The 17,193-nt window shown below is 39.9% G+C and overlaps 1 protein-coding gene across 2 annotated transcripts in view; it reads right to left on the bottom strand.

Moving 5' to 3' along the window:
• LOC122530637 (ankyrin repeat and SAM domain-containing protein 1A-like) overlaps positions 1-17,193 on the bottom strand; it is a 105,116-nt gene that overhangs the window by 19,064 nt on the left and 68,859 nt on the right. For both annotated transcript variants that reach the window (XR_006307062.1, XM_043657759.1), the window contains exons 11-13: positions 3,273-3,587; positions 2,837-2,964; positions 1,623-2,003 (exon numbers count right to left, since the gene is read on the bottom strand). Coding sequence is in view for 1 of the 2 variants with exons in the window: in XM_043657759.1 (XP_043513694.1) it covers positions 1,623-2,003; positions 2,837-2,964; positions 3,273-3,587 (824 nt within the window). In the remaining variant the exon portion in view is untranslated. The remainder of the gene's footprint in view (positions 1-1,622; positions 2,004-2,836; positions 2,965-3,272; positions 3,588-17,193) is intronic.

Below are 17,193 nucleotides of genomic sequence, written 5' to 3' on the forward strand. Positions count from 1 at the left end.
CGACGGTGCTCGTCGTTGTCGGGGAACGACGAACCGGAAGTTTTCAGCGGGGAAAAGTCATCTCGATCGACGAAAGTCGAACGACGCGTACGCCGCGAACGCGAACGATGGGAGACGTTACGAGGGGTTAATTCCGCAGGACCGACGGAATAGACGGATGGATGTGGCTGGTGGCGTGCAGCAGGAAGGAGGGAGAGTACGGTGCCGTGGAGCCATGGGTGCACGGGCCCCGGCAATCGTGAAATTCGATTACGAGAAAAGAATGGACGTAAGAAGCAGAGAAACGGAGGGACAAAGAGAGCAATTTGGACGTGTGCGCGTCGACCGACGGCCATTAATCGAATTTAATTAGCTAATTAAGGGAGCAGGCGGCGAAAAGAGCAGGCGGCGAGACGCCGGGCGGGCGAGAGAGTAGCTCGTTAACGGATGCACGTATCGCGCTCCAGGCGCCCGAACAAAAACTATTAGCGTCCGCTCGAGCGATCAGCCTGAAAGCTTGCTCGAGTGTCGCCTCGAGTGAGGTGAGTGTAGTTAGCAGCGAACAGGTAGCTAGCTGGGATCGTCCCCCCCCCTCCTCCCTCCACCCCCTCACCCTCCCCCTCCTCGCGATGCGCCCGTTACAATAACGCCTCTCCAATTAGCCACGATATTTACATTATGACGCGATCGGTTGAAAGCCCGTCGCGAGCGATCGAGCTTGCTTTGCCATGCGCGCGCGTACGCGTATGTACGTTCCACCCTCTTTTCGCCCAAGTGCTTCGCGGCCCTTGTCAGACACAGTTCCCCCCCCCCCCCCCCCCCGGTGCCAGGGAACGGAATTCTTAACTGGATGATCCGTGTGTCGCTCGCGACTCCACTCCAACCTCTTTCGTTTTGTGTCTTTCTCACTTCGTTTATTTCTCTTTCACTCTTTGTCTGATCTCTCGACGCGCCCCTCGAAGTGATCTTCGCGACGTGACGCGTATCACGCGGCAGGTGACACAATCGGCGGAACAAGAGCGTCACCGCGACGAGCCTCGTTATCCCGTTCCCAGCTTTCGCGCCTCGATCGGTTTGGTCGTTTTGCCTGCCTCGCTGCGACTGATCGTCGCGTTTAGCGTCACAACTGAGCACTGATCCGCGCGCGCTGATTCGATCGTGCCCTTTTCGCAGGCAGTTCGCGATCTTCGTGGATATTGAGGGCGGGTCGAACCAATTGCAAGAACGAGAGGGAAATTTTGGCAAATATAAAATGACAGTTCCTTATGACGACAATCAGACTAATTGCGCGCAACGTTTAAATTCTCCGCGTTAATTTCGTTTCCGCTGTATTGTGTCGAACATGCACCTGCAACATATAAAATGTAACAACCCCTAACAAAATTTATTTGTTCTTGAAAAAGTACACCGGCGGGTGATTTCAAGGAAAGATAAAAATCCACAGTCGAATGTCCTGTGTTTCGAAGAATTCCTCCAAAGCAACTACCGCGTACAAAACTAAAATCTCGAGGTCCAGAGTCTAAATTCAACTCCGACATCCATTCAAATACAATTCCTGCGATTTTCACGGACGTCCGTGTTCATTGTCCATTCCATGTGCGAATCTCTCGGCAAAAAAATAAAACGCGCGCGACCTCACTCACCAAGGTGTTCAAATCCTTATTGAGGTCCTCGAGGTTGGGCCCGGTGCAGTTGCGATTCTGCGCACGCGCGCTCGATCCGCTGACCGACGCGAGGATCCTCTTACGGTGCGCTGGCTTCTGGATCTCCAACACCGTCGCCAATTCCACCTCCCACACGCACCTCACGCGTTCCATGTCCGTGTACAGGTTCTTCTTGAACGTCTCCGCGTAATTCTCCAAGTGGATGCTCTTCAGCCACTCGTCGACCGACTGCCCGCTGCCGCCAGATCCACGTTTGTCCACGCGTTTGTTCAACAAACCGACCGCGTCTAAAATCACCGCGCGCTCTTGATCGCTGGTGATCTCCATGTCCTTCAGGTCGCTCTCGTCCAGAACTCCATTCTGCCGAGGTGAACAGATATCTTTCAAGATTTTTCAAACGTCTTTTGAAGTCGAGTTTATGACTCGAAATCGTTACACGGCCGGGAAAACCTAATGTAGTTTAGCCACGTAACGAAAAACTGAATGGCAAAAAAAACGAAATTCGCACAAGGCTAAATCTCTCGATTGAACCTTGTACAATATTTTTGAAGAAATGAATTGTTAGGTTCGCGAGAAAATTCTGAAAGATATGCAAAAACTTGGTTTTGCCCCGTGGGGGTGGGTAAAATCAGATACGTGTTAAAACATGTATAAAATGCAATTATGAAATTTTTATTTTCATTAAAACGATTATTTTTAACAGTTTTAGCAGATATAAAGTATTCTATTTGGTCTGTCTTATAAAAAATTATATTAATTATAATTTTGGAGTATTAATTATAATTACTTGTTTAGGAACTTTTACTGTATTTATAAAAAAAAATTTGAACTATTTTAACATATACCTTAATTAACGAAATAATAAGTCAATACAAAACAAATAAAATATTCGTCCGTCGTGCCCATCCATAACACATAATGCATCGAATCCATTGTTCTTTGAAGAAGGTCAAAATAGAACGATAGAATACAAATGTGACTTAACCGAATGGATTTTGATACTTTTTATATATTAATATACTTTCATGTATGTTTAATGTGTAAAAGATACTCGATGTCTTTGGTGATCTTTTATATATTTAATTCAATTGTATCAAGTTCAGGATGTATTACATCTTTGGACCAATTCTGGGATGACAAAAAGAAAAAAAAAAAAAAAAAGAAGAAGAAAATGAAGAAAGTAAGGTACTTACTATGAAATCCAGATCGTCGAACCCGTAATTAATGAAGAGGTTCTCGTAATCGGCCAGGCCCAACGTTGACAGCCACTGGCCAACGGAAGTGGAGACAATAGGGCTGCTGCTGGTGTCTGAACTCAGGCCTGCGTACAAATCAGACGAAACTGCCAATTTACCTCGTGAATAATAATCGATATTTCGCGAAAAAAAAAATGATCTATCTCATTCAGAACCTTTACGAATACACGTATATCACACTAATGTGTTTCTATTACTAAAAAGAACTCCTATCACCAACTCTGTTTCAAATGAAACATTTTCTCAGTCGAACAAATTCGATTATTTATATATCGTTATAAAATTATATTATTAAACTTCAACGTCGCGCTCGTACTTCGTTCAATATGTCCCGACGTAATTATATAAAATTGTATGAAAGTTTCAACGTTACCTAGCCTCGTCTGGAACTCCTTCTCCAATTCGGTGACGAAGACAGACTCTCTGACGAGACCGGTGCCAAACGACGCCATGATCTCCGAAATCTTGGCCCATTCCTCCTGCTCGTCGAACGGGCTCATTATGCTCAGCGATTTCTCGTCCCTCTCGCGATCGCGCTCCGACCGGAACGAGACCTCACCGTCCTCCAGGCGTTCGCCACCGCCACCGTCACCTCCGGTTCCCATTCCGCATGCGGACGGCCCGTAAACGTTCCGCAAGCGACGCAGCGTGCGAGGCCGTTCAGCCGTCACCGATCCTTTCAACAAACCTGTCGAGATCACCACGTACGGCTCGATTATTTCCAGCGGATTGCCACGACGCTCACGACGAGGGGACATGCCTAGCGATCGAGGAGACTTATCTTCTGTCAATTAACGACAATAAAGACATCGTTAAGAAAATTTTTTTCAAGGACATTTGCAGGAAGTCTTGCACGCAAGACTGCGCAACGCGATGAAATTTATACAAGATGCCTGTAATATTTGCTACGTGAATGAGTTTTCCATCGAGATTATTCTTGGTTGATTATTGTCTCAATGACTCTTATTGTGTCAATACTCGAGTATCAAATGTTTAATAAAATAGTTTTGTAGAAATCGTACAGTAATAATTTTGGGCTCGTTACGAAGCACGAAGCTTCTAGATTCAAAACGCTGAATTTGTACATTTTATACCGAGGTGTTTTTACACAGAGCAGCAAGATGGCGAAGTAGAGATTCTCTTCTCGAAAATACTGTAAATTGGTCGTGGTATGTAAAAATATTGAGACGTTTTCTACCGTGAATTTAAAGATTGAGGTCTCCCTTTTACAACGATATCAAAATACCAAAACTCGTTGTACGATTTCTTTTCGCTAGTTTATCGAACTTTGAATATAACGTCACATTTTCTTCAATTTTCGTCATCTGAGCCTAACACTCGATAAACCGGCATACATCAAGTTTTCGAAGGTCGTTGTAAACGAGACGCTTCTGAATCTCGAAACTCATTATAGATTCAGTCGTGAAAGAAACAGTATCTACACGCGATGTAAAAATATTTTAATATAATAAATGACACATTTGCAAAAAAACAGAATCTTCTCAGCTCAGGTTATTTTGCTGTTGTACGATTTCTTTTGGACACAAAATTGTAACGATATAATAATTAATAATATTAATAGAAATCAGTTTATAAATTTCTATAAAAATCCGCAACGACGAAAAGGGATATTTCACTATATTTAGATATGTTTGAAATTTCTTTCAGAGGAAATCACAATCTAATTAAAAAAAGTAGAAGATCTTTAGAGACGTTGGCGTATTTTTGGAACAGTATAGATTATTTCGAGTTACTTCCTCTCGCTGAAGAACTTTCAGATAATCCACCATCGATGGGGATGTTGCATTCTCGAAACTTAGCTGACCAGCAGTTCCGAGCTGAGTTTTAAACGCAAACACGTCCAGAGGCCTGTCTGGGATATCAGCCAACGGATATCCATAATGGATAGCAGGCAGCGTACGAACGAATTCACGGATACGTTGAATATTCATTACAGATTCGTCATTGTTCGATGCCTCCGCGAGATTAGTTCGCGGAAGATAATCAAGACCGACTCTCGACACAGATGTCGTTGAGCAATTACCGTAAATTCTGCCCCCGTGGCTCCGCGATGTACACGGGATGCCATTAAAAAAATACGTTTCTCTCGAGAAATTACTAGATTCGAGGGAAAATCGAAGAACGATTGACACACGGCCGTTTCAAAAATTCGGAACAAAAATACAATTTAAAATTGATGAAATTCTTAACTTAGACAGATAGCAAAACTTTTACAGTTCTATATGTATATTCGTGGTTTCCTGCAATTTAAATTCAGCCGTAACCACAAGACCGTGAATTTTTATCGCAATTTTATTGCAAATAAGCCGGACAATGTTCCTGAAAAAGTTATGTGTTCAAATGATACAGCGAATCATGTAACGACTGACGTAACATCATGAAGAAAGGTCATATAACGATTCATTCGGTCACATTTTAAAAGCGCGAAAGCTTCTACTTTGACAGAAATAAACTCGTTCTGTTCGAATATGATTTTCCAACGAGGACACTTGCTTTTTTCTCGAAAATTGTAAAAAAACTCAAACGCGTGTGGGAAAAAATTTTTTTCGCAGCTAAATTCACTAAGGTCTTTGCGACGAGCCCCTTAAAAAATGATCTGTTTTTACAATATCATTGAAACGTTATTAAGATTGAATGATAAGACGAAATGTTAGAATCTTTTGAATCTTTGTCGTCTAACCCTAGTACGTATTCGACGTTCGATAAAATGGTGAAAAAAAACTGCACAAGTTTACAAAGAGGGGGAGCTTCAATCTTCAAATCCATTCAGTCGCGAAGAAAATTTTCAATGAAATTGAAATTTTACAATTTTCCAGAAGAAAGTCTGCTAAACGACGTAATGTCATTTTTTGAAAAAGACAAACTCACGACTGCCAAAGTCAAACAAAGTAAAACTTTAAAACAATACCAACGTGCGTTGCGTGATCTTTCTCTACAAACTATCGATAATTTTTCATGTGTGTTTGGCACAGTTGTGCACGTTGGCAACATTTTCATTCCGCCGCAATCTTTCTTCAAGAGGTAATCGTTCTCTGTCGATCTGTGTTCGGCGCGCGGTCGTGAAAAATATATTTTGTTTCCGGTTCGCCTATTCTCACGTCGGTAGAAATTAAAAGGGAGAAAAAAAAAAAAAAAAAACGATGAAAAAAAAGAAAGAACGATGAAAAAAAAGAAAGAACGATGAAAAAAACGCGTTGGATATCCAAAACGCGTGCGTTCGTGCGTTGAACGTCGCGACGTACGGTTGCTCGCAAATAAATTCAGGCTTTCGAGTAAATAAAGAACGCGGATAAAACGTTTGGTGGTCAAAGTACCATAAAAAAAAAATCATTTGCGCGTGCACTTGTTGCGAGCATTACATTCGCCGTGATTGAAGAGAACGGACAAACAGCGGACATCGTCGTGCACAACACGCGCCGCACTACGGAACAAACAAATTCGAATCGGCGAAGATTATTGCGAATACCGATGTTTCCCGTCACGAACGATCCCTGGGAAAACGATTCATCCCTATTAAATTAGTGGAAATATCGCGAGTTTATAATTCCCAACAATTACCTACTTGTTAGTAGGTTACACTAACAAGGGAACATAGCCAAGTGTCGATCACCGATTTTGACGGTAGACTCGATATAAATGTAGTTTTCGAGGAAATATTTCACACGTATTTTTTTTTTTTTTTTTTTAATCGATAATCATTGATACCAAAGGGGGTGGAAACTACCCTCAAAGTTGGGAGTGCGGAACACATTTTGTCAAATATCTCGGAAATTACTGAAGATACAGATAATCTTTGTATAAATCGATGAGATTAATGTTTCTTAACGACGAATTTAATGGTGTATGTCATCTTGCGAGGAAACCATTTGTTTAAACAATATATTCAGAAAAGCGTACTTTCCATCATTTTTTTACAGGTTTTCCAAGTAAATGTCAATAACGTTTATTTTCTTGAATATTTGTTTATGAGAATTATACGTTCAAACACGAATTATAGATAAATTCGAATCTTGATTTTTGTATTACAAGAATATTCTTTCTCGCTTGCGTTTCAAATCGTATACTTGTATACTCTACGATGTTACGAATAATTTGTAGTAACTGGAGTGTTCTAAAAACTATCGCACGGCTCCTTAAATTGCAGATTGTATAAACCAGTAGCAAGTCTCTCGTTTTCAACTTATGTTATATTAAATATTCATTTCTGTTCATTGAAACTACACTCCATGTTCGTGTTCCACGTATCATTGAACCTACTGTACACGTAAATTCACAATTGGGAAGCGTATCTGAATCTGATTTACAGAATTCTCACGCCTTTTCTTTCGTCTTATCCACTTGACTGGTCGCACGGTCTCGCTTCGACAGGTGCAAATAATCTTCCTTTCCCTGCCTGCCCCCTGTCCGCGTGGCTCGTTCTTTTCGCGGTGTCGTCGGCTCGGCGACGTCAGCTCGCGTCTGAAGGGTTGAACTCCCCGCGGGGGCTGCGTTCAACGCCGACACTGAGGACAATCCACGCTGGTTTTCAACGGCGCCGTTACAATCGTCGCCTCGGGAACGCGGGCGGGGTTTAGTCGTGGAGCTTTCTTTCATGCGAATTTCACAAATGAGAATTCTCGCGCCAGCGTACGCACGTACGAATGGGCCCGGGGGAAGGGCTCGGCTCGCCGTGCGAGACCGCATAGACTCGCTGCGCGAAGAAAGGGCAAGGGTGGAAAAGGGAGGAGAGAGAGAGAGAGAGAGACAGAGAGAGAAACGAAAAAAGTACCACTTTAAGCAGCGGCTATGAACGCCTTTCAAAGACGCTGTGTGTGCATCCTCTCCTGGCACCGGTGCATTCTGGGGTGTGGATCGTGTACGTACAGGCGTACGTCCAGCCGTCGTGAAAAGCTCATAAAAATATTAAACAGACGGAGACGGGGAGATGATAAAAAAAAGAAAAGGAAAAACGAGGAAAAGAAAAAAGTAGAGAAGAGGTGTATCAGAGAGAGGGTTGTAGCAAGGGAAAGAGAGAGAGAGAGAGAGAGAGAGAGAGCGTTGAACGCACGTTACAAGCAGCAAACGTACGTAATTTTAATTAAAGCTCCATGATGAAGGGCGTCGCCTGCTCGCGCGCACTCCAGCCACCAGCAGCGTTATATTATGTAGGCAGTTATTCAAGTCATATACACAAATTACATAAATCCTCATCGTCGTCCCTTTCTCCCGTTTCTCCACCTTCTATCTGCCTTTCCCTTTCCTTCCCCATCGACCCTCGGCCACCCTCTTTGCCTGCACCTTCTCCTGCTGAAATTTTTCTCTTCTTTCCCTCCTCTCTTCCTCACCCCTTTAGTTCATCACTGTGTCTCTGTTTCGCGGACGCGAACTTTCTCTCTCTTTCTCTTCTCTCCGGGGAGTGCTTTCTCTCCTCCTGTTACACCATTCTTCTCGTCGCCGTCGCACGAGCGACCACCGTTGGCTTTCACGGCGTAATAGTTTCCCTCGCGAGGGAATCCGTTTAATCGCAGTAATTGGGAAGAGCGGCGACATTATGCGCTTTTTCCTTCGCCTTTATTTCGTCGCCGGTTTGCCACGGCTCCCACCGCCGTGTGAGAAACCACCGGCGTTCCACCAATGTGTTTCTCTCCCTTTCTTCCTTTCTCTCGCCTCTCGCGAGTCTCCTCTTGTTATCCATTTGCTCGTCCCTCTCTTTTTCTCTTTCGCTTCCCCTTTCTCTCTTTTTGCTGCAAATTCTCGTTTTTTCTTCTTCTCTTTTTTTACAAAAGGGAATTTTTATTTCGCTCTCTCTCTCTCCGACAGAGAATTCATTCCTTGCGATGACTGTTGCACGCGCGCGCGCGCGCGCGGCGCGATTGGATTCGTTCGTTTCTGTATCGAATGCTCCACACAGCCTGGCCCTTTCTCCCCTCGGTTTCAATCGGTTTCGCCGTGTGTTTGTCGATTCGAGGAATTGTCAGCGAATAAAACGAACACCTTTTCAAATTACCAGCGATACTCTGTTATTCCGCAATCCGGTTCCAAAGGGCTAGAAGATTCGAGGATTAATTGTAGAATCGAAGTATCCACTATCTTTCTGAAGTTTGTCAATACCGTGTTGTCTGTGTAAATGAACGTGAAATCGCAGATACCCATGGCCCCGGCAAAAATATCTCGAGCGTCTGTAGCGCGGTGATTCGCACAAAGGGAGTGCTTTTCTCCAGATTTCATATATCAATGGCAGCTTTCGCGCGGAGTTATTTCTGTCACAAACATCGCCGACTGCCGACTTTTTAAATTCGTAAATTTCTCTTTCGATACTCGACACACACACACGAGGCGTTCGAAGTCCCAGTTTTCTTTGCTGGAGGAATTTACTTCTTTTGCACTGCATCAGACGCAGTGTCGCTTTCGATTGTTAAATAATTTAAACTGCTAAACTGGATAAAAAATGTCCACTTGCGAAACGTAAGTTCTGTTAAAGTTTTTCATTCGAGTAAAATATAAATTACTCGTTGCAAGTTCCATTTCTTGCTCTGCTTGAAATAAATCTCAACCATTTCAAAAAGCACAGCATGGACCAATTTATCGATGTATCCGTTTATTAATATTTCCAAATGAAATGTAAATCAAATATCCCCTCCCCCACCAAAAATAAGAAATTCTAAACGTTGCTTTTTTTTCTCAGGGAGTATTTTTACAGTAGATGAATAATTTCATCATAAAAATGCACGTTCAAAATGTAAAATATATATATAATAAAATTGATAGATATTAATTGACTTTTTCAAGGTTCATATATATATAAATAGGAACACGATAATGTTATAAATATTTTTTAACATTCACATTGGAGTTTACAATTATTTATATCATTTAACTCACAGAAGTATGTCAACTGTTTCTTTTTTAAAATTGAATGTCAATCTTGAAAAGTGGAAAAGTGACTGAGTGATTGGAACTACATATTTCATAAAAATATACATTACATAGATCACGCAAATTTTGCAAAAGCCTAACGTTCGTTCCGTTAGGCTCATTACGTCGATCTACATTTGCGAGGAGAATAAAAAAAAAAAAGAAAAGAAACACTTAAAATATCGAGAACGACTGGTTACTCACGATGGCCTAACTTCCGCTCGTCTTAACTCCCTATTTCTAGATTTCTGACCGCGGTCCATTAAATCTGAAAAATCCGCCACTATTTCACCATCGAGTTCCTCGATGCTCGTAAACGTTAAAGTAATCCTTGCGTTAATAACAACGCCGGATTTCGTGTGGTCGCTCGTAAACCGCGCGCTTTTCGAATCAGTTTCAAACGATCGCCAAGATTTCCATGGAGGAACTCGCCTGATAAAGTCGTAAAAATTTGAGCAGTCGTTGACAGAAACGATGAAACAATATTGTTCAAAATATAGTATAATTTAGTTCAGAAACAACGATGAGTGTTTTGAGAGCATTCTTATTAAAGGAGGAGAATTATGTTGAGAAAACTAAATATAAAAGTATTACTATAATATTAATATAATTAGTATTAATATTAATATAATATTAATTAATATAATTAGTATTAGTATTAATATAATATTAATATAATATAATATTATCTGATATTCTCTTTTTTTTGATGAACGTCTGAAGCTGACTCATGAGTCACACTGATCTATAGAGGCACTGTTCTTTGAAATCCATCTTGAAATTATTCATGTTATCTTTTTATAATGAGCTCTTGTAATAAGTTTTTAACTTAATAACTCGTGGAAGAAATGAATAGAGAAATAAAGTTCATCAATCTGATTTCCGCGAAGTTATGTATAACGAGAAAGGCTATGTATAAAAAATTAACTTTAAATCTGCTTCGTAATTTTAAAAATCTACAGGTTTGAAAAGATCAAGATGCTCTCGAAAGCTGACAATTTTTATCATCTTTTCCACGTATAACCACAAACGAATTACCATTATTATTAGAATCGTTTTTCACTATCGTTGCAAACAATTAACTCCAAATTGATTTTATAACTTTAAATACACAGATTTCTGAAAAGAAATTCTACAGATTTAAGAAAAAATCTACAGATTTAAGAAAAAAACGAGAAAGTACTTGATTCTCAGAAGCGCTGTCAATTCTTATTATAATTCTTCACACATAACCGCAAGTGAATTACCATTTCCACAATAAGAATCGTTGAAAATTCAAATCTCCTTTATACCATTAAAAATCTACAGATTTGAAAAGACGAGGAAGCATTTAATTCTCAGAAGCGCTGTCATCTTTTATTATTTTTCCCATACATAACCGCAAGTGAATTACCATTTCCAAAATAAGAATCTTTGCAAAAAATTCAAATCTCCTTTATAATCTCAAAAATCTACAGATTTGAAAAGACGAGGAAGTACTTGACTCTCAAGCTCTTATCTTTCCCATACATAACCCCAAGCGAATTACCATTCCCACAGAATAAAAAAATCGTCGCAAACAATTAACTCTGAAATTAATAATTTCAAAAGCCTACAGACTTGAAAAAAAAACGAGGAAGTGTTTCTCGACGATTCCCAGAAGCGCTGTCAACACTTATTCTCTTTCCCATATATATATACATAACAGCAAGCGAATTACCATTTGCACAATAAGAATCGTTGCATCACCCATGTAATTATCGCGTTCATCAACGACGATCAACCGTATGATTCGCCCAAGAATGCATCGCACCTACGATCAATTGAACCTAATTGGCGACTTTCGAACGCGCCGCGAATTCGCCTGACTCGTCGCGAATTAACGAAAAAAAAAAAAAAAAGAAAGAAAAAGAAAACCGTCGTTTCCCGCATTTCGCGTTATCGTCGACTCTATCGTTGTCAAAGCGCGAGGAAAAAGTCAAATGGCCCCACGAAGGGGCATTCGTCGCGTTTAACGAGATAATACAAGCTGCTGGCACAAGATGTAGATACTCGCGGGCAACGATTGAACGACAAATGCCCGCGTAATTTGTAGACCAGCGGCTACTTACGTCTATTCAACTTCGTTGAAAAGGGACTTAAGTAACGACGTTGCTACACGTACATACACACGTGGGTGTGGGCGCGCACGGCTGGGAATACGTTCCGGGCTTTGAAATTTCGTTGATTCGTGACACAAGCGCGAGATACGGATGGTGTTGTAAATAGAGTCGCTATTTTTAGATGGTCGATTGTTACACGTAAGGTGAAAATGGGTCAACAATTTTGGTACGCGGGCGCGGTTTTGCAGAGAAAGGAGATTGCGAGGGATAAACGGCTCGCTTTGAAATATGGACGTATTACGGTGAATGTATTAAGTTGGTAAAAGGAGATAACGATGCTCAGTGTATGCTAATTTCATAGGTATATACGGGGTGTTTCATAACATGTGGAACCCATTTCGGGAGCTGATCGTACGAATAAAAACAATAAAAAAAAGTCATATAAATACATGTCCTATCTGTCTTAATGAATTTTAAAGATTAGAAGACTATAATGAATTTTAAAGACAGAGCAAACTCGATATTAGACTTCGTATGTAGTTTATGCATGATGGAGCTCCACCGCATTTTAGACGAGTGGCTAGGCAATTTTTCAATCAACACTTTGCAAATAAACGGATTGGTCGTGGCGGTCCTATTGCATGGCCTGCTCGTTCTCCGGATTTGAATCCATTAGATTTTCATTTGTGGGGACAGTTAAAATCTATTGTATACGCAACATCGATTGAACAAATACTACGAAATGGAATAGAGCAAGGCTTTCGACAAATTCGAGAAACACCAGGAATGATAGAGAGAGTAACCAGATGAATGACAAGACGCGTGCAGGCTTGTCTTCAAATGCAACGTGGTCATTTCGAGCATCCTTTGCAAAGGTAATTAAAACAGAAAGTTCATTATATCTCATAAACGAAGACAGATAGGACATGTATTTATATGACTTTTTTTTCATTGTTTTTAGGTGTACAATCAGCTCCCGAAGTGGGCCCCACATGTTATAAAACACCCTGTATATATACATATATAATTAAGCGTACGATGTTTTAATAATTTAATTCATTTATAAAAAATAATGAACACACATGACATGATACACATTAATTTTCGTCATCGAAACGATGAGAATGAATTTTTTCCATAACCTAATAATACATTTTAATGTTCGTATATATATATTCATTATATTATATTTATATATTCATTATTTTTTATAAATGAATTAAGTTGTTAAAAAATCGTACGCATAATCATGTACATATATTTGTACTTTTGTCAAAAAATTGTATGTTAATCCAATACACGTGTTAATATGTATTTCTACGTTCTTTGAATTATATAACTATTATCTGTAAAGAACATTTTTCTCGCGTTGAAATGATTCCAAATTCCGAACAGTAAATATTTCAATGAACTTCAATCTTTCGTCAATCACATTTGGTCCAACATTTGGCTAACAAATGATTATTTTAATATTTTAAATATTGAACGTCATATTTTCAATATTATATTTATATTATAACGTTCGTTTTCTTTCTATTTACAATTAAAGCAACATTTATCCATATCGTGTGTGTTTCTTTATTCAACGTGGATTATGTGTATCGTCCACTCAAAAACATAACACGAAGAGACGAATATTTTTTACATTACACAATATTTTGTCTAATGTAGCAAATGAATAAAAACACTAGACAATTTCCGTGGTAGATGTTTTATAGTTTTATAATAAAGCAGTCTAACTCTCCACGCTCGAATATAAATCTCGGTAAAGTAAGATGGCTGCTGAAGATACTCGATCGGTAACAATAACGCCGCATAGTTCAGGAAACAAAGCCTTCGGGGTCAGCGATTTCTACAAATAACTACACACAAACTGCGACGTATTTGGACACGCTAATGACTCCGGCTGACTCATAATACCGCTAATTAAACTTGATTGTAGCGCTGAATGGGTCAGGGAACGTGGTACCGTTTAAAATGCTTCCAGCCAGACCGCTGAAAGGAATCCTCGATAATGCGTTAAATCGTTGTCAATTGAACATCTGACATTCCCACCGGGTAAATCCGACGAAAGAGGATGAATTCATTCAAAAGAAACGTGGCAATTTTTCAAAACTTTCGCACAGGTACGGAAGGGGAACACTCGTATGTAGCGAGTCATTAAAAAGTTAAAAAATTCATGTTCTTGATTACGCGCTCATAATCATACGCCTCGACGTACCATATACATATAATATATACACGGTCGTTCGAGGTTTCTAGGCCACGTGTACGTATTAACATATTCATGCCCGATCATTTAAGCATATTTATCCGTGTAATTTGCAAAATGAAATGCGAGTTAACATTGACAAGTTTCAGCGTGTACGTGTAATCTTCGTTAATGAAATTTCATCGATTGATCCTTCGCGGGAGATGCTACGGTACTATAATCATAATATACGTTTGAAGCAGTGTTTATGTTCGAAGCTTGTACCACATCGTTAGAAGCTTTAGGAGCGAAGCTTTGTAAACGACTGTTTCGTTAATTTAACTAGTTTCGAAGACTTGTTTCGACACACATTGATCGCTGCGTTACTCTTACTTATCTGGGTGACAGTCAAGTTTCCATTGGGCGATTATCCTATTTTTATATCTCAAAGCAAGAGATATTTAATAAATAACAGAAGAAATATTTAGTGGAAAAATGAGTTTCTAATAATAGTAGATCATTTTTAAATTAAGCGAATTAAAATTATTATATCGATATCAAATAACGAGATATAATAATAATAATATAATGAATGTTTGCATTGTTTCGAAACATCTAAACATTATTTACATAAAAATATATAGTACTATAAGTAATAGTTATTTGTGATATATTTGAGGAACCATTGTGGGATTTAATCTTTATCTCGTTGCAAATTCTCTAAATTTCTAGTCTACTCAAGGGATGCAGAAAATGCGTGTGAAGATTTTTAATTTGACAAGCCAACACTGAAGCACGTACGTGTCATAAATTTAACAAAAGAGCAAAATTTGAAAAAAGAACAAATTCAAAAAGAGAACAAAAAATAAATAGAATGTCTAAGAATTCGTGGAAAATTTAATTGCGTGAAAAAAGAACTTACAAATTTATAGTAATTTGCGAATATGGTAATAAACGGAAAAAGAACGTACAAATTTATAATAAATATAATTTCCAGTAATAGAAATGTTCGATCGTGACAGTGGCGAATAAATAAATAAGAAAGAATGCACAACACGTGTAGTAACTTTTGTCCCGCGTGATTAAACGCGACACGCAGCACAGTTCCAACGCACGTGACAGAGGGAGAAGACTTCAACTGTTCTTATCGCGCCTTCGTGATTTCTAACGTTTCAATCCTTGCTGCGACGGAATTCCCGTTTTAACGGTTTATCGCCGTTTATCTCTGTGTTTATCTCTCCGCGAAACGGCCGGTTTATCACCGGCCCGAACCGCACCGGCGTTTATCGAGCAACGTGCGTGCATTAACATACCAGGAATTCACGGTCATTTACATCTGCACGGTAATGGGAATCGGCTGTGCGTCCCGAGCTCTCGGCGAATCTCGGCTCGAGCGCATAATTAAATACTACCGGCATTGAAAAGCATAATCGCGCGAAATCGCTTCGAAGAAGGCCGTCGCCCCGATGGGAACGACTGTTAACACAGACCGGAACACGCGACCAGAATTGCAACCAGTCCAACGATTGACGCTCCAGTGCAACCTTGAACAGTTTCGACCGATTATCGCGCAGCGTTCAACTCGTCACGTTTGCGTTCGCTCGAACAAAATTCCACTAATCGTGGGTTTTATAGAACTCGTACCGTTCATTTATGGAACTACCAGCCAGACCGATAACGTGATTTGTTTAATTTCTATTTCATTTAATAATTTCTAGTTTATTTGATCAACGGAACATCAATCGACGCGAGATCTGCTTCGAATCCACATACGTCGCACGTGTTGTAGTGTCTGTTGGAAGACTTTCATTCTTTTAGATTGCTAAGTTTACTCAACTCTTTGGACTTGATAGTCTTTTTTTTTGACTTTGATCTAAATACGCATCATTTGCTCACATTGATATTTGTACAGTAAATATTTAAACAATTTCGTTAAAAGATTGTACAGCGATAAATTTGAATTCACTTCAAAGCTTGAAGCCTCTGCTTTAAAAATGTGTCGTTTATTATTTTGTTCCAACTTGTTTCTACATCACGTAAAATGGTGGAGAAGTGAAGGACGCTCTTCTTCTCGAAAATACTACAAATTATCACAGTGTGTAAAAATATTGGAAACTGTTTTTCGTCGCCGATCTTTTTTCACAATTTTATTCAATATCATCATTGAATATCAGGTGAAAACGGAACAACGACGAATGTGTTACGATTTTTTAATTTTCGTCGTCTAAGTCTGATATTCAAGTTCGATGAAATAGTGAAAACACAATCGTGCATCAAGTTTTAGGCTTCGATCTTCAAATCCACTGTAAATTTAGTCACGAAAAAGAGTCTGTTAACATTTTTACATACTGTGACAATTTATAACACTTACAATAATTAATATTAATACTTTTATATTTATAACACTTACAATAATTAATTATAAGCGTCTTCGTGTTTCATCCGTTGCGTGACATAAAAACTACCAAAACAAACCTCAGAACAAAACGAACGGCGTTGTTTTAAAATTCATCGTTCTCTGATTCTGCTTTGCGAAACTGTAACAGTTTAAACGTCCAGATATCCAATGTGTATTTCGATCGTGTCAATTCACAACTTCTTATCGCGAAATGCCCCTTGTAACGCAAAACACAGCACTAGAAATCTCTAATAAACATAACGTCGCACCTCGATCGCGGACCAAAATCCTCCTCTCCTCCATCTTGACCGCTGGACAATTTTTTTAAAAGATCCGACAAATCGAGACACACGCAGAGTGTACGCGAGGACTCGACGATGAGACGTTCGAAACCGGTGGAATAAAGGAAACACGCGTGAACAACGTTGCACCGTGAAAGGATGTTTCCTCTCGCCGATCGAAAACCGTTTAAAAACGGAGCAAAAGCGGTCTCGATCGCGAGTCGATTGTTGTTGGTCGGCGGCGCTCGGTAAGATCGGACTGTATATTTGCCCAGATGTCCGCTATATATTTCGGGGCTGGATTATAACATAACAGACGAGGCAAGAGGCCCGTGGCCACGGCCAAACATAGAATCGCTCCTAAAAATATCTGGATCGCTGGACGGAAATAGCCGCGGGCCGGACAACACGATTTCTAAGATGACCCT

Source organism: Frieseomelitta varia, unplaced genomic scaffold (genome assembly GCF_011392965.1).
Source record: "Frieseomelitta varia isolate USP_RPSP 00005682 unplaced genomic scaffold, Fvar_1.2 scaffold_35, whole genome shotgun sequence".
Taxonomy (NCBI): Eukaryota; Metazoa; Arthropoda; class Insecta; order Hymenoptera; family Apidae; genus Frieseomelitta; species Frieseomelitta varia.